Source organism: Thermoascus crustaceus (genome assembly GCF_041956765.1).
Source record: "Thermoascus crustaceus strain CBS 181.67 unplaced genomic scaffold VTN00scaffold_4, whole genome shotgun sequence".
In the NCBI taxonomy this organism is placed as follows: domain Eukaryota; kingdom Fungi; phylum Ascomycota; class Eurotiomycetes; order Eurotiales; family Thermoascaceae; genus Thermoascus; species Thermoascus crustaceus.
In genome coordinates, this window is record NW_027192530.1 from 24,950 (window position 1) to 46,929 (window position 21,980).

At 52.0% G+C, this 21,980-nt stretch overlaps 12 protein-coding genes across 12 annotated transcripts; 5 read left to right on the forward strand and 7 right to left on the reverse strand.

Annotated features, from left to right (window-relative positions):
- Positions 1-577: 577 nt before the first annotated feature.
- On the reverse strand, positions 578-1,336 carry VTN00DRAFT_6603 (uncharacterized protein; the record flags this gene model as incomplete). The annotated part of the gene is made up of 4 exons (XM_069433258.1): positions 578-608; positions 665-719; positions 831-877; positions 1,101-1,336. The coding sequence occupies 4 exons, from the start codon at positions 1,334-1,336 to the stop codon at positions 578-580; spliced, it is 369 nt and encodes a 122-aa protein (XP_069286657.1).
- A 434-nt stretch (positions 1,337-1,770) lies between these two features.
- Positions 1,771-3,273, reverse strand: VTN00DRAFT_6604 (uncharacterized protein; the record flags this gene model as incomplete). Its single annotated transcript, XM_069433259.1, has 4 exons — positions 1,771-2,081; positions 2,155-2,448; positions 2,541-2,826; positions 2,896-3,273. 4 exons carry the CDS (start codon positions 3,271-3,273, stop codon positions 1,771-1,773), a joined length of 1,269 nt encoding a protein of 422 aa, XP_069286658.1.
- Positions 3,274-4,163: 890 nt separating this feature from the next.
- Positions 4,164-6,200, reverse strand: VTN00DRAFT_6605 (uncharacterized protein; the record flags this gene model as incomplete). The annotated part of the gene is made up of 4 exons (XM_069433260.1): positions 4,164-5,412; positions 5,472-5,670; positions 5,723-5,988; positions 6,043-6,200. 4 exons carry the CDS (start codon positions 6,198-6,200, stop codon positions 4,164-4,166), a joined length of 1,872 nt encoding a protein of 623 aa, XP_069286659.1.
- A 249-nt stretch (positions 6,201-6,449) lies between these two features.
- VTN00DRAFT_6606 (uncharacterized protein) lies at positions 6,450-7,834 on the forward strand (the record flags this gene model as incomplete). The annotated part of the gene is made up of 3 exons (XM_069433261.1): positions 6,450-6,858; positions 6,923-7,050; positions 7,544-7,834. 3 exons carry the CDS (start codon positions 6,450-6,452, stop codon positions 7,832-7,834), a joined length of 828 nt encoding a protein of 275 aa, XP_069286660.1.
- A 503-nt stretch (positions 7,835-8,337) lies between these two features.
- VTN00DRAFT_6607 (uncharacterized protein) lies at positions 8,338-8,774 on the reverse strand (the record flags this gene model as incomplete). Its single annotated transcript, XM_069433262.1, has 2 exons — positions 8,338-8,510; positions 8,570-8,774. The coding sequence occupies 2 exons, from the start codon at positions 8,772-8,774 to the stop codon at positions 8,338-8,340; spliced, it is 378 nt and encodes a 125-aa protein (XP_069286661.1).
- Positions 8,775-9,601: 827 nt separating this feature from the next.
- On the forward strand, positions 9,602-10,104 carry VTN00DRAFT_6608 (uncharacterized protein; the record flags this gene model as incomplete). Its single annotated transcript, XM_069433263.1, has 3 exons — positions 9,602-9,672; positions 9,745-9,897; positions 9,978-10,104. The coding sequence occupies 3 exons, from the start codon at positions 9,602-9,604 to the stop codon at positions 10,102-10,104; spliced, it is 351 nt and encodes a 116-aa protein (XP_069286662.1).
- A 1,847-nt stretch (positions 10,105-11,951) lies between these two features.
- On the reverse strand, positions 11,952-12,194 carry VTN00DRAFT_6609 (uncharacterized protein; the record flags this gene model as incomplete). Its single annotated transcript, XM_069433264.1, has 1 exon — positions 11,952-12,194. One exon carries the CDS (start codon positions 12,192-12,194, stop codon positions 11,952-11,954), a length of 243 nt encoding a protein of 80 aa, XP_069286663.1.
- A 1,689-nt stretch (positions 12,195-13,883) lies between these two features.
- Positions 13,884-14,747, forward strand: VTN00DRAFT_6610 (uncharacterized protein; the record flags this gene model as incomplete). The annotated part of the gene is made up of 1 exon (XM_069433266.1): positions 13,884-14,747. The coding sequence occupies one exon, from the start codon at positions 13,884-13,886 to the stop codon at positions 14,745-14,747; it is 864 nt and encodes a 287-aa protein (XP_069286664.1).
- A 342-nt stretch (positions 14,748-15,089) lies between these two features.
- Positions 15,090-15,860, reverse strand: VTN00DRAFT_6611 (uncharacterized protein; the record flags this gene model as incomplete). Its single annotated transcript, XM_069433267.1, has 4 exons — positions 15,090-15,121; positions 15,189-15,309; positions 15,368-15,529; positions 15,618-15,860. 4 exons carry the CDS (start codon positions 15,858-15,860, stop codon positions 15,090-15,092), a joined length of 558 nt encoding a protein of 185 aa, XP_069286665.1.
- Positions 15,861-16,257: 397 nt separating this feature from the next.
- VTN00DRAFT_6612 (uncharacterized protein) lies at positions 16,258-18,773 on the reverse strand (the record flags this gene model as incomplete). Its single annotated transcript, XM_069433268.1, has 8 exons — positions 16,258-16,427; positions 16,596-17,126; positions 17,177-17,436; positions 17,488-17,925; positions 17,979-18,299; positions 18,358-18,470; positions 18,516-18,686; positions 18,741-18,773. 8 exons carry the CDS (start codon positions 18,771-18,773, stop codon positions 16,258-16,260), a joined length of 2,037 nt encoding a protein of 678 aa, XP_069286666.1.
- Positions 18,774-18,956: 183 nt separating this feature from the next.
- On the forward strand, positions 18,957-19,598 carry VTN00DRAFT_6613 (uncharacterized protein; the record flags this gene model as incomplete). The annotated part of the gene is made up of 1 exon (XM_069433269.1): positions 18,957-19,598. The coding sequence occupies one exon, from the start codon at positions 18,957-18,959 to the stop codon at positions 19,596-19,598; it is 642 nt and encodes a 213-aa protein (XP_069286667.1).
- A 579-nt stretch (positions 19,599-20,177) lies between these two features.
- Positions 20,178-21,866, forward strand: VTN00DRAFT_6614 (uncharacterized protein; the record flags this gene model as incomplete). Its single annotated transcript, XM_069433270.1, has 2 exons — positions 20,178-20,525; positions 20,601-21,866. The coding sequence occupies 2 exons, from the start codon at positions 20,178-20,180 to the stop codon at positions 21,864-21,866; spliced, it is 1,614 nt and encodes a 537-aa protein (XP_069286668.1).
- Between the last annotated feature and the right edge of the window lie 114 nt (positions 21,867-21,980).

Genomic DNA, 21,980 nt, shown 5'->3' on the forward strand with positions numbered 1-21,980 from the left:
AAATAGCTGGAGATGCTAGTTAGTTACCTAATCATTCTAAACCTGTGAGGAAGTTGGCACCTACGACCATAGGGTGTGGAAAACAGGGCTTCCCGTCCGCTCAGCCGTACTTAAGCCACACGCCGGGCGGTTAGTAGTTGGGTGGGTGACCACCAGCGAATCCCGTCTGTTGTAGGTTTTTTATTTTTTATCTCGTATTATTTCAGAGGCCGACAGGGCTCAAGGGTAGCTGTCCATTTTCCCCTTTGCATCCTGTGATTGTCGGAATCGAACTCCAGATAGGTATTTATGTAGTTTTGGCACGGCATTGAGCACCAGGGGAGCGTCTGCGCAAACATACGGTGGCAATCTTGTGACCGATCAAGGCATTAACCGGCGATGCTTCATTGCCATGGACGGATGATGTGAATGGAAATGGCTGCGATACGGATTTCTCCCAGCTTGGGTAATCGGGAGGCAATAAGAAATTCGAGAACGACCGATTGCAGAGTTCCTGCACGCGATGGAATGGCATGCTTGAGAAATGTCACATACAGCTGTTTGAATATCTCGGCCACATCTCAGAACTTTTGGACAATTAGTCAACGACATTGATGTCCACACCACAACTTTCCGTCTGGGTCAGTTCTCAACCTGGTAAATACGGGTTGTGAGAAAGGCATACCAGTATTTAATGCGGGATTTCAGGTAATCCCCATGCAGCCGGGCTTGCTTTCTCTCTTTTTACAATTCTTGAATGTTCAGTCGGGGATCCTCCTGAAAGGCATTGCTTTTCCATAGGGTACCCATTCTATTGCGGAAGGATGACTAACTGAAATTCCCATACGCACTGCTCAATCCTAACCGATCCCAGATTCCAGTCTCCATGCGGGGCGTCCTAAACCTGGGCTATAGACATTCTCGCCAACAAGAGAGGGATGCCACCAAAATACTGCAACTCGGAACTTTAGTTGACGCAATCAGCGCTCAATGATATCCGCGCTTCCCAGGAATACATCTGGCCCCCGAAAAGTCCAGCGTTAAGCGAGATCATCGAACCGAGAACCGTAATCCCAGAGATCCCTCATCCAGGGTGCATCGAGGGAAAAAAAAAAAAGCACTGGTGAGGGGCCGTTGATTTGCCGGATTGGATGACTGTTGCTAGTTCAAATGGGCAGTCAAGAACAGAGGATGCTGGATGTGAGTATGTTGTGGATGATAGGGTCTTGTGCAGTATGGATGTAGGGACTGTCGTGTCGATGACTCGCCTACCATCTGACAGGTCGCAAACTGATATTCTCCCCACACAGCCCCCAAACTCTCTCTCTGAACATCCAACAGACTCGGTCAGTCTCATTTGTGTCGACATCTCACGTCCATGGCGTCTATCACTACTTCCTATCGAGTCACTAGATCTTTTAATGAACAGCAGGATCAACCCGACAAATCAAAGGAACCCTCCATTCGGAGCGTCATATTACACTCCACAACTGTTTCCTCTCCAATGCGCTATGCAATCTGTCTGTCACTTCGACGCAACCTGTTTTCATCGATTAACAATAAAACTGCAGGGCAAACCATTGCTTTCACGTAGAAGCAGGGACCACGGCGACCTACAGATTCAAATCTCGTCATTCTTTTGAGGGAAGTCACCATAAATGCAGCAAAATGGGTATAAGAAGACCTCCACGAGAGCGGCTACGAAATCAGACAGTCTCTCTCCACAGACGCTCCACTAGAGTACTTTTAATATCCGTATCGTATCGTATCCAGCCTGATCAAGAAAGTCTGTCACAATTTCTTCGCCGCCTGCTCCTCTTGCGCCTGTTTCAGCCTCCGCGCGACAAAGGAACTGCCGTCTTTGATTCTTGCGAAGTTATGCGCATCGAGACAGGCCTGTCGGGAACCCAACACGCAGGGCTGAGCGCGAGCAAATACATCGTCCTCGTAAGCATCGAGGCACTTGCGAAGCGAATCGGACGGGCATCCGCTCCCGTGGGCAGAGTCACCGGAGCGCTGGACATCTCCTGGTAAATGGGACCCTAGTCGCTTCATAAAGTCCCGGATGTCAGCGACCGCAGTGTTGGCTCCTTCTCCTCGAACTGGTGTGGTGGATTTCTATATTAGCAGGCCTAGCCGCACCTAGAGCGGGACATCTGCACTGGGAACACCCACACATTGTCATGGTATGAGCAGCGTCACCCATCAGAGTGATACAGCCCTTTCCGTGAGCACCTTCCTCTGGCAGCCAGTCCTCCATGTCGATCGAGATCACATCCGCATCGTTGGGAAGATTCTGAATAAGTGAGCGGAACGGTTCTGCCCAGTCGCTGGTTAATCGTTTCATCAGGGTAATACGCTCAGCATTGGCCGTGGGTATCCGTATGTCCTTTTCTTCGGGCCAGGAGACGACTATCTGGCAGAAATAGTCGTCCGAGGTAGCTTGAGCGTGCTCTGGAGTCTCAAGATCTAAGACAGCACGTGAGTGGTCAAATTGTATACACTCTCAGGACGGTGTTCTTTAGATATCGACATGGACATAAGAAACAAGGGCAGCATACAGCTAAACCACAGATAGACATTCCACTCGGGATGGCTCCCCTGGAAGAAATAAGGATCAATGGCGCGCGCAGCCGCCATCTGCCCAGCAGAATAACGAGCAGCCGCACCAACCAGCTGTACTGGGACTGGCCGGTTCTGGTAAGTGGACGGATATATCAACTGGCGGACACGAGAACGCGAGCCATCGCAACCAACGAGCAAGCAGCCCTGGCGGGACGTGCCGTCTTCGAAGCGCACAACAACCGCGTCATCTGTAGACTCGACATCCGTCACCTTCTTCGACCACTGCAGACGTCAGCATGCCATTAAACAATCGACCGACGGTGCGTGGGGAGTGGCAAATTGTAGGGTCACCTCAACATCGACGTTCGTCGCCAGGATCGATCTTAGCTTGCCCCGACTGACTCTAATCCTAGCTCCCGCAGGAAGATCATACAGGTCGATCCCCGAGCGGAGATCAAAGAAGTGATAACGACCCATATCGCCCTTGCTGGTCGCGTCCCGGTTGACGGACGCCTCCTCGAGGAGGGCAAAGATGTCCGGGGGCAGCAGATCGCGGAGAATAGGCAGGGCCCAGTGGAAGGTGAGACCCCAGCCACTGGTGCGAGAATTGATGGAAGCATCGCGGTCGAAGATGTGAAAGGGCACGCCACAGCGTCGAAGATGCTGGGCCAGAGTGAGGCCACAGACGCCAGCACCCGCGATCAGGACGGGGAGAGGCCCGGGAGGCATGGTCCGTAGCCAGAAAAGAAGGACATGGGAGATGGACTGGGGTTTCTGGACAAAAGAAAAGATGAAATGGGAATCTGACAGATGATAGATCAGACACTCGGAGGGGGGTGACGGTGCATAGAGAGGAGTGAAGGTGGAGAGATGCGGAGGAGGCCCGGAGCGTGAGTTTCCCCCGGCGCGTCAGGCCAGCGCTGAGCTGACACGGAGATCGGATGGCATCTTCCAGTTAGGCCCGTCATGCTTATCAGCCATGATCGAAGACAACCTGTCGATGATCTGCTTCCATGGACAGTACTACTTGATGAAGAACATGGTGTAGCAGATGGCACCCCGCAGACCACGACCATGGGCCCGCCGATCAAGCAGCACGACCCATGGCACGTGCGACAGGGCGGGGACCGGATCTCATCATACCGTGGGCCTGCATCGTTGTTGAGGGCTCTTGCATTGAGAGGCGATTTAGGATGGACGGAAAGGTTCCTTGTATAAATCTATCTGTTGTAGAGCACATACGGACGGCATACAGAGATACCGTACAGAGGTACTGTATACTGGCTGATGTGATCGGGTCGGATCGGATCTCGGAGACCAAGTAGATCCCGACCTCGGTCCGTTCTTATGTCAGCGGGGGGGGATCTGTCCTACAATCCACCAGAAGAGATCTAGAACGGTCGGTACATAGGAGCTGAAGCTTGCAAGTGGCAACAAAAAAAATGGAGAACGGCAGACTTTGTTTCAGTGAAAACCTTATCCTATTGACTATTGATAAGTGTGTTACAGGAAAAAAAAGAAACAAAATTGTTGATATCTATAAGTGGACAATGGGCGGTCTCGGTTACCCAGAAGAAAGTTAAGAAGAGTATAAGTGAGGTGTCATCCATGGTTAAAGTCTAGAGCAGCATGGCCAGACCAAAAACCCCGGCCAGGCCAGTCAGGCCTGCGCTCAGCTTGCCGGCACCGCCCGTGAAGAGGGGAGCGGCCGCAGGGTTGGTGGTGCTGGACGCCGGGCCAGAGGACCGAGTGGTCGACGGGCGGGCAACGACCACCGACGGCGCAGGGCCAGCCGACGAGCCAGAGGTGCCGTTGCCAGAGTAGGAGTAGGGGGAAGAGGAACCGGGACCAGCCGGGACCTTGGGAGCGGAGCTGGAGGCGACCGCAGGGCTGTAGCCAGAGACGGCGGTGGTGACAGGGGAGGCGACGGGGCTGCCCGCGGGATCAACAGGGGCAGCGCCAGAGGGAGCCGGCTTGGGGACCGTAACGAAGGTGGCGGAGGCTCCCGCAGCAGTGGCCGCAGCGGGAACAGCACCCTGCGAGGGACCCGCGGACGGCTGGGCCGTGGGCAGCGTCAACGTCACCGTGGTCGGCGTTGCGGCGCAGGCGGTGCAGACGGTCACCGTCGTGCTGAATCCGGGTGGTGCAGCGCCCGGGGTGACATCGGCAGGGCAGTAGGTCACGGTCTGCGTGACCGTCGAGGTCGTGAAACCGGTCGGGCAGATGTCCACGTACGAGGTCACGATCACCGAAGTCACCGTCTCCTTGGCCGCGCTGGGATCAGTGGTGGCGGGAGCCGGCGTGGGCGTGATAGTCTCGGCCTCCGAGCATTCGGGGATGACAGTGTCTGCGGCCGCCGGGCTCGAGGAGGCAGCGGGAGCAGGAGCGGTACCGGCGGACGCGGTGGCAGGCTGTCCGATGGAAATGCTCGAGTTGTAGGACGGCGCGGACGAGCTGGTTCGGACAGGGGCCGCAACGGACGTGGAGGACACGGCGGCCGAGCTCGAGGCCGGAGGTGCCGCGCCCTGCTGGTAGATCCTGACCGAGTTGATCTCCCAGTAGGCGTTCTTGTAGGCCGTCGGGTTCAGGGCAACGTAGTTGGTGCAGCTCTCCAAGGCGTTGCTCGGGTTGCTCATCGGGCAGCCAGAGCTGCCGTAGACGCCACCAGCCCAGTCGCCGCAGAACGTGGTGTCGAAGATGAACTTCTGCTCCTGGAATTCGTTGCCGATGTCGCAGGATCCCTCGAAGTTGCCCATGGGAGGACCGAAGGTGGCCGGGTCCGGGTTGCCATCCTTGATGCTCTGCGGGATAGAGCTACGGGGGAAGAACCAGATGCGGATGAACTGGTCGGTCCACTCCATGGCGTACCTGTATGCAGAACTCGTATCAGTACCCTGCTCCCGACGTTGGATCCAGGGGACACTAACACTCCACCCTGGGCTTCGTTGAAAGGACTACCAAGGCTGCCATCAGTTCCCTGCACTGAGCAGCCCGTCGTCGAATGGGCGATCTGGCAGTTGTCCGACAAGACACTGCCGGTCATGCCAGAGTTGTTGATGGTACACTGGCCACTGGTGTGCAGGACCATCTGATTCTGTATATTCTGGTTGATACCCTCGATGATGTCTAGTGAGAGAGTCAGCTCCTCTAGAAGTATCCGAAGACCGAAAGATCTTACCGATTTCACCACCGGAGGGCCAATTGTGTCCCACCGTCCAGAACGCAGGCCAGACACCGCAGACACTGTCCGGCATGTGCTGGATATCCGCGATGAACAGACCCTTGGTGTAGGTCTTCTTGCTCTCGATCCGAACGGAGGATCTTCCAACCCCGTTCGGATCCAGCGTGGTCTGGGAGTCCACACCCATGTACACGCTGCCGCTCGGGTTTATCTTGACAAGCCCGGAGCTCTGAGCGGTGCCCTGGTCAACATATTGGACATATCTGTGCTGTGGTTAGCCGTTGTTTATCACGCTGGATGCCGGACAGGAGACGAACCCATGCGTAGGATCCGGGCCGGTGAAGAAGTCGAAGTTGTCGAAGAAGTGGCTGCCCTCAAAACTCTCGACTAGCTGGTACGGCGAGGCCGCTACCGGAGAGAGGAGGGAGGAGAGGGCGAGGGAGCCAACGCTCAAAAGGAGGGAAGACGAAGGCATGGTGGTAGCAATAAACAAGGAACGAATAATATAATAGTCCGACGAAACAAGGAACGAAGAAGAGTTAGAAGAAAAGTGGCTCGATCATCAAGATGGCCAACGTGCAGAAGGAGTGATCAGACCGAAACACAACAGGTCTGCTGCAGAACGTGAGAGAGAGTAGGAATGGAAGAGTGAATGGGGGGGAGGATGACGGCGTCCGTCCTAAAGTATGCTGCCCCCAGACTGGGAGATTATTTGTTATTCACCATGGCCGACCAGATTTTTCGGGACGTGCCCCTGCCGGTAAGAACAAGGCGTTATGATGGCTGGAGACGGCGGTCCCTGGAGAGCGCCAGCGCAGCGTCGCAGGTGTTGTCGACGAAGCGAATCAAGGACCGTGGGCGAAGCGCCGCCGGACAGCGTGGAGACGGATGGAGACATGCCTCTCTCCAGCCCACGGTCCAGAACTTGCAGCACGTCCACTTACCGCCAGCCATCTGCAGGTCCAGATCAACTCCTCGCTCGACAATGGACAACGGCTTGAAACATGAAACAGGAACGGTCGACGGCGCTGGGGTATCCCTTGTTCCTTTCCTTTTCGCATGCCGCAGCATCTGGGGACACTGCGCTGAAGATGCTTCTCTGCAGATTCTAGCCAGCTGCAACGGTCTCCACGGTCTGTCGCAAGTGACGACTCCCTCCCCATCCTGCTGGTCGCCTATGCTGACTCATGCGTACAGACCAGCTGTCGGGCTGCCGATCCGGATCTCTGCCCGACGGTCTAGACAACCGAGTTATCATCCTCGTGTACGGTGTTCCAGAATCCTTGCACGAAAAACGGCATAACGGCCGACAAACTTTGCCGGGCGTCCATTGTTGTCTTTGTTTATCCCGCCGTCCTCGACAGCTGAGGGCACCGGCAAGAGATCCCGTCAAACCCTACCCGGCGCAGTTATCAAAAAATCGACTGGTGCGATGGGCCTGACAAGACGTGTCCAGCATCCACGGGCCACAGCCAGTTCACCGATCGACCGTGCTTCTCGTCGACGGCCGTAGGGCCAGAGCGGTACGCACGCGAATCATCGCGGCCCAGGGTGGACACCGGCCACGAGTAACGAGCCACTCAAGAAAGGCATACGACTGCACTATTCCGGGGAGATGGAAACGAAAGATCTGCCGCTGACAGCGCGGCTCAGCCTCTCATGCTCTTGTCTCCTGTCCGTCCGTCGCCTCTGGACGGAGAAGTGTTGTGCACCTTCAACGGCTCTTTCGATGCGGATCTTCAGAGCTGAGACGACACCTAACTATGGAAGCGCAATCCGGGGCCCGCCAAGACTACCATTGCGCTGCCTTGACCCTAGTTCCCTTCAGGCGCGCAACTTTATCCAGACTTTGTTTCGCGATCTTTCTTGCGCACCGCCTCTGCAGGATTGCATCTGGCGCGGTGGATCCAGGTTGCTGCAACAGGGTCTGCGCACCACGAGAATGGAAAGCCCCAGTCGCGACCATACTGCAGCGCTGCGTTGTTCAGGCCCGAATTCTTGGTTTTCCTTGTCTCCGTACCGACCATCGGCATCATGTCGGCTCCCAACCTGTCGGTCTCAAAACCTCAGCCGACTCTTGTCGCATGGGTGCTACTGATCGCAGGATAGGATGATCAACATGATAGCCATGATTCGCCAACGAACATCACTACTTCATGCTTCGCGTTTTTCGTTTCTTTTGTCCCGGCCGCGATTAATTTTTTTTTTTTTTTTTTTTTTTTCTTTGAGCCCTCCCAGTTCTTCTTTCCAGTCATGTGACCTGCTCTTTCAGTATGCTTAGTCATGCCGCCTCTCACATCACCATGAGGTTATTTATGGCTATGAGGCCGACGTCCCAGCATACAGCGGGATCAATCTACTCAGATTTCAGGATACGGTCTATTTTCCACATACTGGCCGTCTGTGGTTTCAGTGGTTGTCTCAGGACAAAAGACACGGCTCACATATACAGGATTACCACTGCCGATTTTGTATTTACTAACGTTTAGGATCTCATGATACTATTACGGGCTAATTTACTGTACAATTTTAGATACATCCAGTTGTCCACACTCCTGGCGTCGAGGACGGGTATAAGGTACCAAGCCATTTGACACTCGACATCGGGAGCTTCAGGTAATCCGCTTCGTCGAGGACCGTCCGTAGGTTCCATCCCGGACTTCAACCGGGAGATCGTCCTCGTCCGGACCTTCGCTGTATCTGTTTGCGGTCCGAGGTTTCGCGTGTCGGGTGCGATCTCCCTTCAGGATATTTCTCTCGTCAATGGCTTCTCTCTCATCCTCCTCTGTACGAGTTTATGGTCAGCACTTCGTCTCCTTTTGGCATTCTTGAACGTCTATCTACCTAGCTGCTCATTCGTGTTGGAGTACGGAGGCTGGACCGGGTCCTCATAGTCATCCTCATCCCTCTGGACCGGCAGGACATCGGCAACCTCATACTTAGTCTCCCCAACATAGGAGTTGTCGATCGGAGGAGTGCCCGGGACGGGGGAGGGGTCGTTCTCTCTCTCGTAAGCGTCTTCTGCCGCTCTTTCCTCAGGGTTCGACATTGTGGAAGGAGTTCTGTTCGAATTCCTCGCGTTTTCCGCTGGAATAGTCTGAATATGACGAGTGTAATGGCTTTGGACGTCAGGTGTTCCAGGACGACAGCCAGAACCGTACGTATTTATCTTCCCAGACTCCGGGTATTCGCCATGTCACGCAACGTTTACATCAGGCGACTCTTCAGCCCCCCTACACAGCGGCGTAGATGTCACATGGTAAACCCTGTAGGGCTGGTCCTGCTATGAGAGCTCCCAGGTTTAGGTTGTAGACGTCATCTCAACCGCGTGGTGAGAACGCCTCCGCTCCAGATAGAGCCTAATAGGCGTGCATCGCGTGGCGATTGATAACGATAAGCGATCGCTCGCAGCTTATCGCCATCTGGCTGCAAGGTATATCGTAGAGCTCCATACCCGAGAAGGAAAGTAGTGAGCTACATCTGACGGAAATCTCTAGACGATCATCAAGTTTTTAGAAGCAGCATACACACATGCACTTCCGCAGACGGAAAAGTTGGAGTGTTTGGAAATTCCATCTTCCAGGATTTTTTTTTTATACCAGAACCTGTACTGCATATCCGGACCCTTAATATACATAGTAGGCGATTAAGCACATATGACGAAGGCATGACGATACGTTCCATAGCAGCGCAGGCAAATCTTACATTCAAATAAATTCGGCAAAGTTCGCCCGAATCTGGGGGAGGCGGTGTGCATACATAGCATTATCCACCATCTTCTATCTATCCTGCGGAGGTTTCTGCTCCTTGTTTGCCTAGTCTGTCGCATATCGCATATCGCATATCGCAGAGAACAGAAAGTAATAATAATACGAGATGACTACAAATCTGGACCCGGCCACTGTCTCCACAGAAGACAGGGTGAACGCGATGCGTGGCTACAAGGCGTACGTACAGCACCAAAACTTCCAGGATTTATATATCCAACAGATACTAATTCATACACGAATACATAACAGCACCCTCAAAAACCCCCGTGTCTCCGACGAAGCCAAGTCGCACGCGCGCGACGTGCTCGACAGCGAGCTAGGCGGCGATCAGCCGAGCTTCGACATCTACGAGGCGCAAGACGCGGGCAAGGAGCCGACGCGTGTCGTTGGGGGTCTGAAAGCGTGAGTATTAAATCACACGAACACCCACAGAGCAGGAATATCGTATCCTAGTTTTAGTTGCTAACAGAGATATGTTCCAGTGCCATGCGCAATCCGCGAGTCTCCGACGCCGCGAAGGAGTCGGCCCAGGAGCAGATCGACGCGGTCACCAGGCACATGGCCGAGCGGGACCAGAGCAGCGCCAGGCCGGAGGGTAGGCTAAAATAAATAGATCAGAACTATCCATGTACATTAAATATGATGGGTGTAAACTAGTTATTGTATTTGTATCTGTATTATAGGTATGGATTTCGGGTTATACATATGATCACGTCTCTTGGATATATACATCAATGTTATACAGTACAAGTAGACCATAAAGACAGAACACATGTTCCCACAGAGGAAGTACACGCATCCAAAACAAGTTCTTGCCTTAAGCTCAGTTCAGAAGCTGTATCTAGCAGTGCTAGAGAAGAGAGAAAGCTTCGCTCCCCATGCTTTACGTCATAGGTTATATGAAGAAATAAAGGAGAAGGTGAGAATGTCGGAACTTCAAAAGAAACAATAGACTCCTTCAAATTGTACTTAAACGCCTACATGGAATGCTATTAAAGTGGTGAAGAAGAAGAAGCTTAGGTATCAAAATAGCAAATTGAAATCATGATTCGTAGATAATTCCCATTCTTTTCATGGCTTTGGAATGCTCCAGAATAGTCAAGCTAAATCCTTTGATCCCTTATATCGCATGTTGCTGCACCATCCTGAGACATTTGGAATCTTATAAAGGAACTTGTGTTTGGCTCTAATGGAGACATCCAAGAGTTTGAATAAATAAATGAGAAGACATAAAGACTGGTTACTTTTGGACCAATGGAAGCTCTTGATTTGATCCAAGTGTCTATATCAAAGAATATAAGAGTGCTGAAGAAGAAATCTAATTGACAGCGAATTTGAGCCCAAAATTTATAAGAAAATCGCCCTTCTTTGATCGCTCTAGAATGCTTCAGAAGCCATGGTTAATCCTTTGATCTTAATACTGCAGGTTTCACCTACCTGAGACCTTCAATCCCTTATATAAAGAGATCAGTATCGCCCTTTGATCTAGATCGCTGGATCCGTGCAGATGAGACCGGGTGGCAGCTCTATGCCAAAGGAAGTATTCCCGTTGGTCAGAGACCGTAAAATTCTATTTGGGCATATGGGACCTGTGCGGCGGACCTATGCAGGAGGCAATCATTCAGTTGGCCTAGGACTGCAGAATTCAAAATTCTTGCCTCTGTTCAGCTTATCCTTCTCGATCTAGCAGTCTTGGAGGTTCTTAGAGGACAGAATCATCACTCACCATACTTTGTGTCACAAGCACGTATGTAAATAGCTCGAAGCCAAAGTATATATATGTAATCTATGCTTTACGACCGCTGCCCACTCCATATCTCGTCCAACCTTGATATTACAGAAAAATACCTTTCTCTAGTCGCTCCGCAGATTGAAGCTTTAGTATATATATATATATGTATATTGTGCTAGGGAGGATAGTAATATGCTCCAGATTGTTGCTTTCGACGCGGAAAGGAAAGTCATAGCAATGGCGCCCAAACTTATCTTTGCTACAATTGAAACAAACAAGTAGGTTTAAATCCACACTAGGCCAGAGCAAGCACTAGATTCCCAGCCTGTAATTCCATAGATGGTTATTTAGCAATGTCCAAACAAGAGGTGACGTGAAACTGGCCGGACGCAAACAAAAGATCATATCCCAGTGTTTGGTTCTCCAGTTACAGCTCTGTTCCAAGGTTCCGAGTCCTCCTTCCCTCCTAGCCGTTCAAGCTTTCCGCAAATCTAGCATGAGTAGATGGAGATCATGCCTTGCTGCATGTTAAACATGTTTGCAGATATACATGTTCTTCTGAGTTTCTGGTTCCTGATATGTTCTTCCGCTGGAACGATGCATGTCTACTAACCTACCATAATCTTCTGTTCTGTGAGTGACGCCCGCACGTTAGGCAGCTCATTTGCTGTGTTCCAATATGGTATTCTGTGACCTATGTCAGCAGCTGTCTGTTGGAGAGAGTTCAGTGGTCATACTGCATCCGAATCTTTATGGCGGCTTCTTCTGAACTATCAAGTCTTGAGCAGAAGAAAACCGCGCGGGCTTCAGAGCCTCCGCCAGGCATCTGTGCGTCTTGTTCCGTGTCGTAGAGCTCTTTCTCAGAGACCTTTCTGTCGAGTCTCCAGACTGAATTCTGGAAAATGACTTGGGAGCCGATAAACTCCTCTTCATCACACCAGGTAATACCGGAAGGGATCCGGTCCATGTTAAGAACGCAGAACCTGGAGGTATCGACAGACAATCATCTGGCTGTGTCAGCTAGTTTAGAGATGATACTGGGTTCGCCTTACCCAGGTGGTTATGTGAGTGTGTAGAGATTGTCAGGGAGCAGGAGTCAGTGTCGGCACCGGCGCTTGATGTTGCCTCGTGAACAGGTACCTATGTAACGGCGGACCTAGGACTTCTAGGTTGAAGCGCGTTGGGTTTATCTTGAAGGACAGAAGACAAGAGGAAAAGGTAGATAGATAGGCCGTTACTAGCAATGTTACTATTGGGATTGCTATTTGAGTTGACCACGGGGTCCTAATCCCCATGGTTAAGGAGTGTCTTATATACATGGTCTGTAGTCCCTCCTGTAGTCCCTCCTGTAGTCCCTCTGTTGGACTACTCTGTGGACTGTGTAGTCCTTCTTGTAGTCCCCCTGTTGGACTACCTGATGGAATACCAGTCACGTGTCCTGAGGTATTCCTATCCTGCGGGGTAGCATGCTATTCATGCAAGGTCATGTTGTCCATGTCGATCATAACAACCTAGTCTAACGTACGCACCAGACACACTCTACCAACTGGTCAGATTGCAAATTTAGATATCTCTCCACACTACAGCTCATTGATCGTATGTTCCATAATTGAGATATAATTCTGAGGTTCCAAGGCGAGGAGAGAGTCAGGAGCGTCATATTCCAGATTGAGTTAGGCGTGAGAAGTCTCGATGTTGTTCCTTCAATTTTTCCTTTCTTGAACTCACAGATTCATCATTTGCATTCAGAACTTAGCGCTGCGAGAAACGGTCCTGAAGCAGAAGCTCAATTCAATCCAACAGTCTGGACCGAGTTTATGTGTTCATCCTCCAGAAAATGGAGGTTTGTGTGCACGATACATACAAAGTTGCGCTCATATTTTTCACATTTCTTCGATCCTTCTTCTTGACGCCATTCCGTGCAGTCGCTGTACCACTCAGGTGGTCAGCGGTAGCTGGTTGAATAGTGACTATCAGATACGTGGTTTCCTGGATAGCGACAAGCATATGTTTATCGCGCACCGGAGGATCAGAACACGCTCCCAGATCTACAGTGTACATCACAACTCTCTCCTCGTCTTGTCGGGTCTAACAAAGCAGCCTCGTTGGAAGCTGTTCCGAAGACTGATGCGAAAGCGAAGATCTATACCATTAGTATTGCCAAGGTGCCTGCATACTAGGTAGGCGATGGCGTTGCCAACCTACGCAACCGCACAACATGTCGAAATCCTCCACCACTCTGGTCTCACCACGTCGTTCAGCCTGATCCAGGACGCGGAGAAGTCTTCTCCGATTTCTATATCACAGGTCCGATCCTTCCCGGTCGATGATGTTGTCCTCCGCCTCGTCGGAGCACTGTCCGCCGGGGAAAGCTCCACTGGTGCGAAGACGATAATCTTTTCCCCGCAACAACTCCACATCGGAGATAAAGTGAGATCGGCTCGAAAAGAAAGAATGCGGTCAGATCTTAATTCTTTCTTATTTAAACTTCTTCGCTTGGCTTCCCAAGGATTCGTGTTGCGGTATATGACTGTCGGAGTACGTGGATACATGCATACATCATATTAACTCATACCTCCGATACCCCGTCGTCGTCCGCGGCTCTCTGGCTGCATCTTCCGCATTATTCGACTCCAGAAGTTTATCAGGACATAAAATGGAAGCAGAACACGCCAGACTCGCAGGACTGATCCGACGGCGCGCAAGCGCTCATCGCTGCAAGAGGTTCCTTGTCGCCATCGCCGGGATCCCGGGCTCCGGAAAGACAACCGCCGCCAGGGCTGTGGTGCGCATTCTCAACAATCAATATAAAAACGACAGATATCATGACTTGACACCGCTCTCGTCATTGCACGCAGCAGATGAGCTGCATGTCCCAGATTCCGCAGCTGGACCTGCGGTGCTCGTCCCGATGGACGGGTTCCATCTCCCTCGAGCAGCGCTCGACCGACTACACAACAGGGAAGAAGCATATATCCGGCGCGGTGCGCCGTGGACCTTCGACGTGGATAGATTTTTGGAATTTGTCCGGCAACTACGCGCGTGGGCAGACGAAGACACCGACAGATCATCGTATTCCGCTTCAACGTTGCCACAACAGAAAAGAAAAGTGATATACGCGCCAACATTCGACCACGAGGCCAAAGATCCCGTCGAGGAAGGGACATGCATCACAGACGACGCCTCTATCGTGATCGTCGAGGGGAACTACCTCCTCCTGGACGAGCCCGGATGGAGGGAGATCGCACGCCTCGTTGATTACCGGGTCTTCGTGGACGCAGACCCGGAGGAGGCCCGGGATCGAGTCGCGAGGAGGCACGTCCAGGCGGGAATCGAGCGGAATCTGGAAGATGCGTATCGGAGGGTCGACACGAACGACTATCTGAACGGCATATCGATACGGGAGAAGCTGATCCCGCCGGATGTGGTGGTGAGGAGCGTGACGGAGGCGAAGCTGGTGGAAGGATATGTGGGAGAACCACATACGAAGGGAGATGAAGTATCATTTTGTCGTATTTAATGATATGATGCATGAGCTTTGGTCGGTTTGGCTTTAGATCGTGAGGGACCATGCATTCATTAATGTCTTGATCATGTGCCTGAACTTCCACTACAATACCCAGACAAGGTGCAGCACCAATTCGTTTGACCAGTGATAGAGCTTTGGATTTATGGAGCTATTGTTCTCAGAAATATGATGTCACGGGTTCCCTTTCTTGCAGTGGTCTTACGCCAGGAACATGAATCTCAATTTCAAGCTCCGCCCATTAGGATATCTGAATACCTAAACATTGGTTCCCACGTCCATCAATATATTTACATCATCATCCCAAAGGCAACATTATATATACCATCTCAGAACCTACTCCTTGATTTCGCGCTTATGAAAAACATCTACACATCGCATCAGCTCGACCACGACCCCCAAGAAACGATAAACAGAAAGAAATCGAGAACATACTCGGAACCTCAGGCATCCAACTCGCGCGCTGACTGCAGAAGAACTCGCCCTTTGGAGGCAAAGCCTCGGGGTCATCCAACGAGCCGACACAGATGTAGCGGAAGTGATCTTTCACCGCTTCCTTCACGGTACAAATCAGTCTATCAAACTTAAAGAAATAAAGGGAGGGACAAACTCACCCCATACTCCAAAATAAAACTCCCACACTTATCACAGAACTCGCGATGGATCGGGACCCCCGAGCCATTATCCGCGACATGCTCCTTCGGCGCGCCGGCGGTGATGCGGAGGGAGTCTTTCGGAACCTTGGCTGTTAGGCCGTAGTTGGTGCCGAATGCTTTCTATAAAAAGCACACAGCGTAGAAATCCAGTTAGGAAAATAAATATCCTCTGTAAAATTTTTATAATTTTTCGTGGTACTGTACATACCTTGCAATTCTTACAATGGCACAAGGACGTGCGCGCATCGTCCGGCGAGGCCAGACTCAGCTCGTATGTGATGGCGCGGCAGAAGCAGGATCCTGAGTACGTCGGCATTCGGGAAGCAGAAAGTGAGAACCGTCGTATAAAGGGAATATTATGGGTATATGAAGCAGTACTATTTGTAGTAGGAATAGCTTTCTGCTGTGGTTTCCGGCGCAGGTGCTTCGCAACGGTTGCGAGACGGTTCATTGAGTGGTGTAAATGATAAAATTACCGACATCAGTGCTTTAGAGTGTAGCCTTTCACGCTTTTTTTTTCTGTCCCTTATTATATCTTAATAGATATGTTGGCAGGGCGCCAAGTTCCGCGCAAGCAAGTCGTGTTGACGTCACATCCTCCCCGGCTGCAGATACATCGACGTTTCTGTATACATACCTCGACAAGTCTTATTCCTCGCCACGCTCTGGTGGCTTGGATACAGGCTGCACGTAAGTCCCACTAGAGGAGGGGCTCAAGTCGGATAATTTTCTAAACTGGTGCCCCGAAATCGCAATTCATCATCGTATCTGGCCACCGTTCTATTTTCATTTACCCTTATTTTTAATATATGCTGCTTCCGTCGTAGATGCGTCACAATGAATTATATTTAGTTTAACATAAATGGGATCATGGCATTGCTATCCATAGATAACCCGAAATTAACAAGCAGCTGGTCGTCCAGGAAATCCGGGAACTCTAACGGGTCCACCGCCAGCGTCGGATCGTTGTTCTCCACTGCTGAGTCGTCGCTAGTGATGGTCGAGTTCTGCTGAGGGCCTGATCATGCCCAAATTAGCATACTTCACAGAACATGGTTTGGTCAAGATCGTGATTCACCGGGGGCCTCCCTGGCAACACAAGAGGTTCTTGGTACTCCCGTATGGGAGGTAGAGTGTAGGATATGTTCTGTAGCACGCGACGTGGTTTTAAAGTAAATGGACATACCAATTTGGGACTCCTCTTGCCGGGACAGCTGAAGTCCGGAGAACCTTCCATACTCCTGACGGTAGCACCACACCGCGTCCAACACGACACCCATAGCCAGCCGGCTACGGACCTTCAAGGTCGTGTACTCCCGCCCGTCAGCTAGCCTGAAGACCTTATCGCTATTCCAGAGCCGCGCGAGAATTACCGCGTTCTTAGCGGCGATATCGTTGTTCTCTGTGGACAACCGCTTCGCGATGTCGATTCCTAGGAAGAAAGTGCGTTTCGACTTCTCAAAATCAAGGTACTTTGCAAATGAGCTCTTCAGTATCCTTAGTAAGGTGTAGCACGCCAGCAAGATCCCGTAGCTGAAATACAGTGGGGAGGTGGCGCATGTGTTGGTAGTGTTGAAGCGGTCCATGGACTCGATCACGGAGCATGCGCTTGTGAATAGTCCACTTAAAGCTTCTGTTTGCTGCATCGGAGACGCCTTGTAGAAGTGAAATACTTGAATGTTTAGTCGACTGATGTGAAGGCATATCTGATCGAGGTCTGTGACCTATGGTTAGCAGGAGTCGGAGCATAGGAATAGCGAAACCAACCTGCTGGAGCCTCGTATTCTACCTCCTTTATCTGGCCGTCGAATACTCGCAGTAGGAGGTCTAGCGTGCGCTCCTTCTCCTCTGAAAGACTCCTCAGCCCGATCTCCAGCAGCGTAGCGCAGCACCTTGCCACGATGGACTGCAATTTGAGCTGAAGCCGGAGACTGGAGGGTATCTTCTGAAACAGCGACTGGATCTGTCCTAGATCTTGAGTCGTGTCTAGTATAGCTAGAGGGGAATGGCCCATATAGCAGCATGCCCTAGGAGCAGTTAGTTGCCGGGTTACATCTCTGCGTTATGCTCGCCCTCACCGCTGGTAAGTAATGATGCAATACGCCCAGAGTTCTGCCCTCTTTTTAATGTCCTCTTCGGTCATCTTGATGCCTATCTTAGCGAAATTTTGGCTCGTGACAGAAATATGAAGACCCGCCTGCATAGCCATATGGATCAGGGAGCCGCTCAGCGGAAACGTGATATCCATGCAAAGAGATGATGGAGGAAAGGGCCAAGAAAGCACGAGCAACAGGGCCTGTATGTGGCTCAGGGTCGCAGATTTTGTTTTGAGCGACATCAGGGCGAGATTGATGATCTTGGGCGCCAATGCACCGAAGAGTGTTGGATCTTTTCTATAATGGCGAGAACCGACTCCAATAATAGCCCAGAATAAGAAAGGAGAACGTTGATAGTACACATTTGGGCTAATGCTGGCATCGAGAATTGGCATGAAATATGCATACTCCTTGAAATACCTCAAACAGGAGTTAGTTCGCAGTTTCAACGATTAAAATTAGTAAAAACATACAATTCAAATATCTCATCGATATCGCAAGCATCGATCTGGATGCCGTCCAGATGCTGCGGCTTGGTGCTGTCAGGGGCCGGCTGAGCTGTCAAACCCCCATTGCAGCCTCTCGGAGTACCTGCAACGTTCAGAGATGGAGAGGGCCTTGCTTGCAGATCCGTTATGGGAGCAGTCGTAGTCCGGCTAACTTCATCGGCCGCAGCAGCGGCCATCAAGATTTCCACAGGGGACGAAAGAGGATTGACGGGCTCCTGAATGTGCTTGGGTAGCCGGGAAGCCTCTCTATCTGTTGTATCTGCATCTTCATGTTCGGATTGCCTTCTTGGCTCGTTATGTCAACAGATTGCTATACTACCTAATCCATAGATAAAGGACATACCGATACCGTCGCTTCCTCTGCCGGCGGAACTGCTCGGAGATGACGCAGCGCACATTTAACCGACGACAACGAGAGCACGGCTGTTCAGGGTTAAGATAAGAATCGCAGCGGGCCTGCTCAGACATTAGAGAAATCGAACAATACACGGTCCCACAAACCTTCTGCTGTCTGCACTCCGTGCAGGCTCTGCGGTGTTGCTTTGGGATGTCCAATGGCGTCTCGAGATGATCAGAGCTCTGGGAGGATGTCAGAGGACGTTCCATGTCGAGTGTGCAGGATGTGTTGAGCAAGAGAGCATATGGTCCGGAGAGTTGGCCGGTCTGTCCGGTCTGGGTTCCGGGGTTAGGGGGGGGGGGGGGGGGGGGGGCTGGACCGGGGCTTACCGGATCGGGCTGAACCCTCAACTGAGAAGACATAAGAGGTCCGGAGGGCTCCTATACACAACGAACTTGCAGGAATTCTCATCAGATATCTTTATGTCGAAGACCCTGGTCAGGTCCGATTTTTTTATCAAGACTTCCTGCGATCACAACCCCCTTAAGTCCTGCGGACAAACATACCGGACACACTAGATCTAATCAATCCTAGCCCAAAAGGAAATGACCCGCCTCCTCTCATTAATCGAACACTCTCTGAGCTACATCCTCTATTCCTCCCGGGGCTACGACGCCAACCTATTCATCAAAGGCCCCGCCTTCGCGCAGTTTCCCTCTCCAACCCTGACCGTCGACAGTCCAGACGTCGGGCCATCAGGCTCGATGCTTCGAACAGAGCACACGGCATTCGGGTCTCGAACATTCCCTACGCTACAATGGGAATGGACGAAACCAGAACCTCCAATTGTTAAGGAGTACCTGCTGATAGTGGAGGACCCAGACTCGCCACTGTCAAGAACGCCCGGGAACCACGGCATCTTCTATAAAATCCCAGCCGAGAAAAGCAGTATTTCGAACAAGGACCTGCAAGTTAACGATGCAAATACAGACAGCTCAGAAAAGAAAGATGACATCCTCCGCGGCGGATTCAAGTACGGCCACAACCACCGGGGCAGCGTGTACATCGCTCCGCGGCCGCTGAGGGGCCACGGCCCGCATCGGTACTGGTTCGAGGTGATCGCGTTGAACGCCGCTGTCGATCTTGACGATCTCAGCCCCGTCGCGACGAGGGAAGAGCTGGCGCGCGACATCGAGGGGAAGGTTGCTGGGTGGGGGACGTGGGTTGGTGTTTATGAGGCCAAGTAATGTCGAAACATTGATTTAGGGGAATAGGATTGGAGTTAGTAAAGCGGCCGCAGGTGGATAGGAAGGACACTACTCATACATACTAAACTATCTTCGTTTGTTTATAGTTGTGGGATCTATATTGTACGTGGACTTTTGTATTTGTGTTTAGTTCCATGGCTATATATCCACGTTCTATACTTCATCTCCTAAGATGAATGTCTAAACAGATCCCCGTTCACTTATAGAATGATATGACAACATTTCCTCGACTCAACGTCTGACGTAGCAGGCTGGAAAGCCAACTGCAACTAGGGCCGATTGGCTATGATTCAATCTTTTGAGCTTTGATCGTCCCATGTCCCACAGTCTCCGATCATTCAAACCGGACCGGACAGAAACCGGAGAGGCAACCTTGGGAAGATCGGAGCGGCCTTTGAGAGGAAATTAAAAACAACCAGCTGCTATAAGGTACTTAAAGTCGACCTTTCCTGGAGAAAGGAGTTCTTTATACTTTTTTTTTTAAGATCTCGTTGCACAATATCGTTTTTATGTATCCTTCACCCTGACAACCGGTGCGGACAGCAATCATCTAATGGAATGGCAGATCAACAAGTCTCGACGACTACCACCAACGGCCAGACCATGACGGGAAACAGCAATGACATCGAGAAACATGAGATGGATCCCGAAGCTATCTCAGACTCGAGTAATTCCAGTGGACCGCCAAACACTAGTCCACCAGAGCCATTTCATGACCAGCAGACGACCGAGGGAGCATACTCCGTCTACAGCGTCACTCAGAAGAAGTGCATCATCCTCGCCGCTTCTTTCGCCGCCTTCTTCTCGCCGCTGTCGTCGAGCATATACCTCCCAGCGCTGAGCAGCATCACGACCGATCTGCACGTCTCGAATTCCAAGATCAATCTCACGGTCACGACGTACATGGTACTCAATCCGATCTGCCAGCGGTATTCCTATCTGGCATAGAAATAGAGATGGGCTAAACTAATACGCCGCCAGATCATCCAAGGCCTCGCACCCATGCTGATCGCCGGATTCAGCGACACCGCCGGCCGCCGTCCCGCCTACGCGATCTGCTTCACCGTCTACCTGCTCACCAACCTCGGTCTCGCACTCCAGAACAGCTACCCGGCGCTGCTCGTCCTCCGCTGCCTCCAGAGCGCCGGCAGCAGCGGGACCGTGGCGCTGGCGAACGGCGTCGTGGGCGACCTGATCACGTCGTCGGAGAGCGGGACCTACGTCGCCTTCGCGTCGCTGGGGAGTATCCTGGGGCCGACTCTGTCGCCGATCATTGGCGGTTTGCTGAGCGAGTACCTCGACTGGCATTGGATCTTCTGGTTCCTGGTCATCCTGACGGGGGCGTTCTGTGTTCCGTTTTTCCTGTTCATGCCCGAGACGTGTCGGAGGGTCGTTCACGATGGGAGTGTCCCGCCGCCGTCGCTGCTGAATTGGTCCTTGACGGATGTGATCCGACATGGGAACAGGGCTAGGGCTGGACTGGTCGTTGATGCCGGGAGGATACAAGCGCTGCGTGAGCAACGCAAGATCCGGATCCCGAATCCGTTGACAACGCTCGTCGTTTTCGCAGACAAGGAGACGGCACTGATCCTCCTCGCCACGGGTCTGGCGTTCGGGTGCACCTACGCCGTCTTGACAGGGGCATCATCCCTGTTCGAATACTTCTACCGTTTCAACGACATCCAGATCGCGCTGATGTTCGTCCCCTTCGGGGCAGGGAGTACGATATCAGCCTTCACGACCGGACGCCTCGTCGACTGGAACTACCGACGACACGCGAAACGGTGCGGCGTCCCCGTGGTGCGCAACAGACGGCAGAACCTGAGCAGACTTCCCCTCGAAAGGGCCCGCTTGGAACTCGGCCTGCCGATGTTCTACACCGGCTGCGCCACCGTCATCGCGTACGGATGGACCATGAACATGGCGCACCACCACCATGTGAGTCTCGCCGTCCCGGTAATCCTGCTCTTCCTGCTCGGATACTCCCTCGTGGCCGCGTTCCAGGTGCTGAACATCCTGATGGTGGACATCTACCCGGGAAAACCGGCCACGGCCACGGCGGCGAACAACCTGGTGCGGTGTGAGATCGGGGCCGCCGCGTCGGCGGTGATTGCGCCGATGGTCGAGGCGATGGGGACGGGGTGGTCGTATACCGTGCTGGCGTTGATCGTGGTCGGGTTTACGCCATGTTTGATGGTCGTCATGCGGTATGGGATGGGGTGGAGGCAGCAGGAGGCTGAGAAGTGAGTACGGCATGTATGTACAAGGCCAGAGATAGTATGAAAGCAGCAACTTTTTAGATTTGCATCAGCAGATTTGTATAGTTAGGTATATAATTTGTGTATATAAGACATAAGTTAG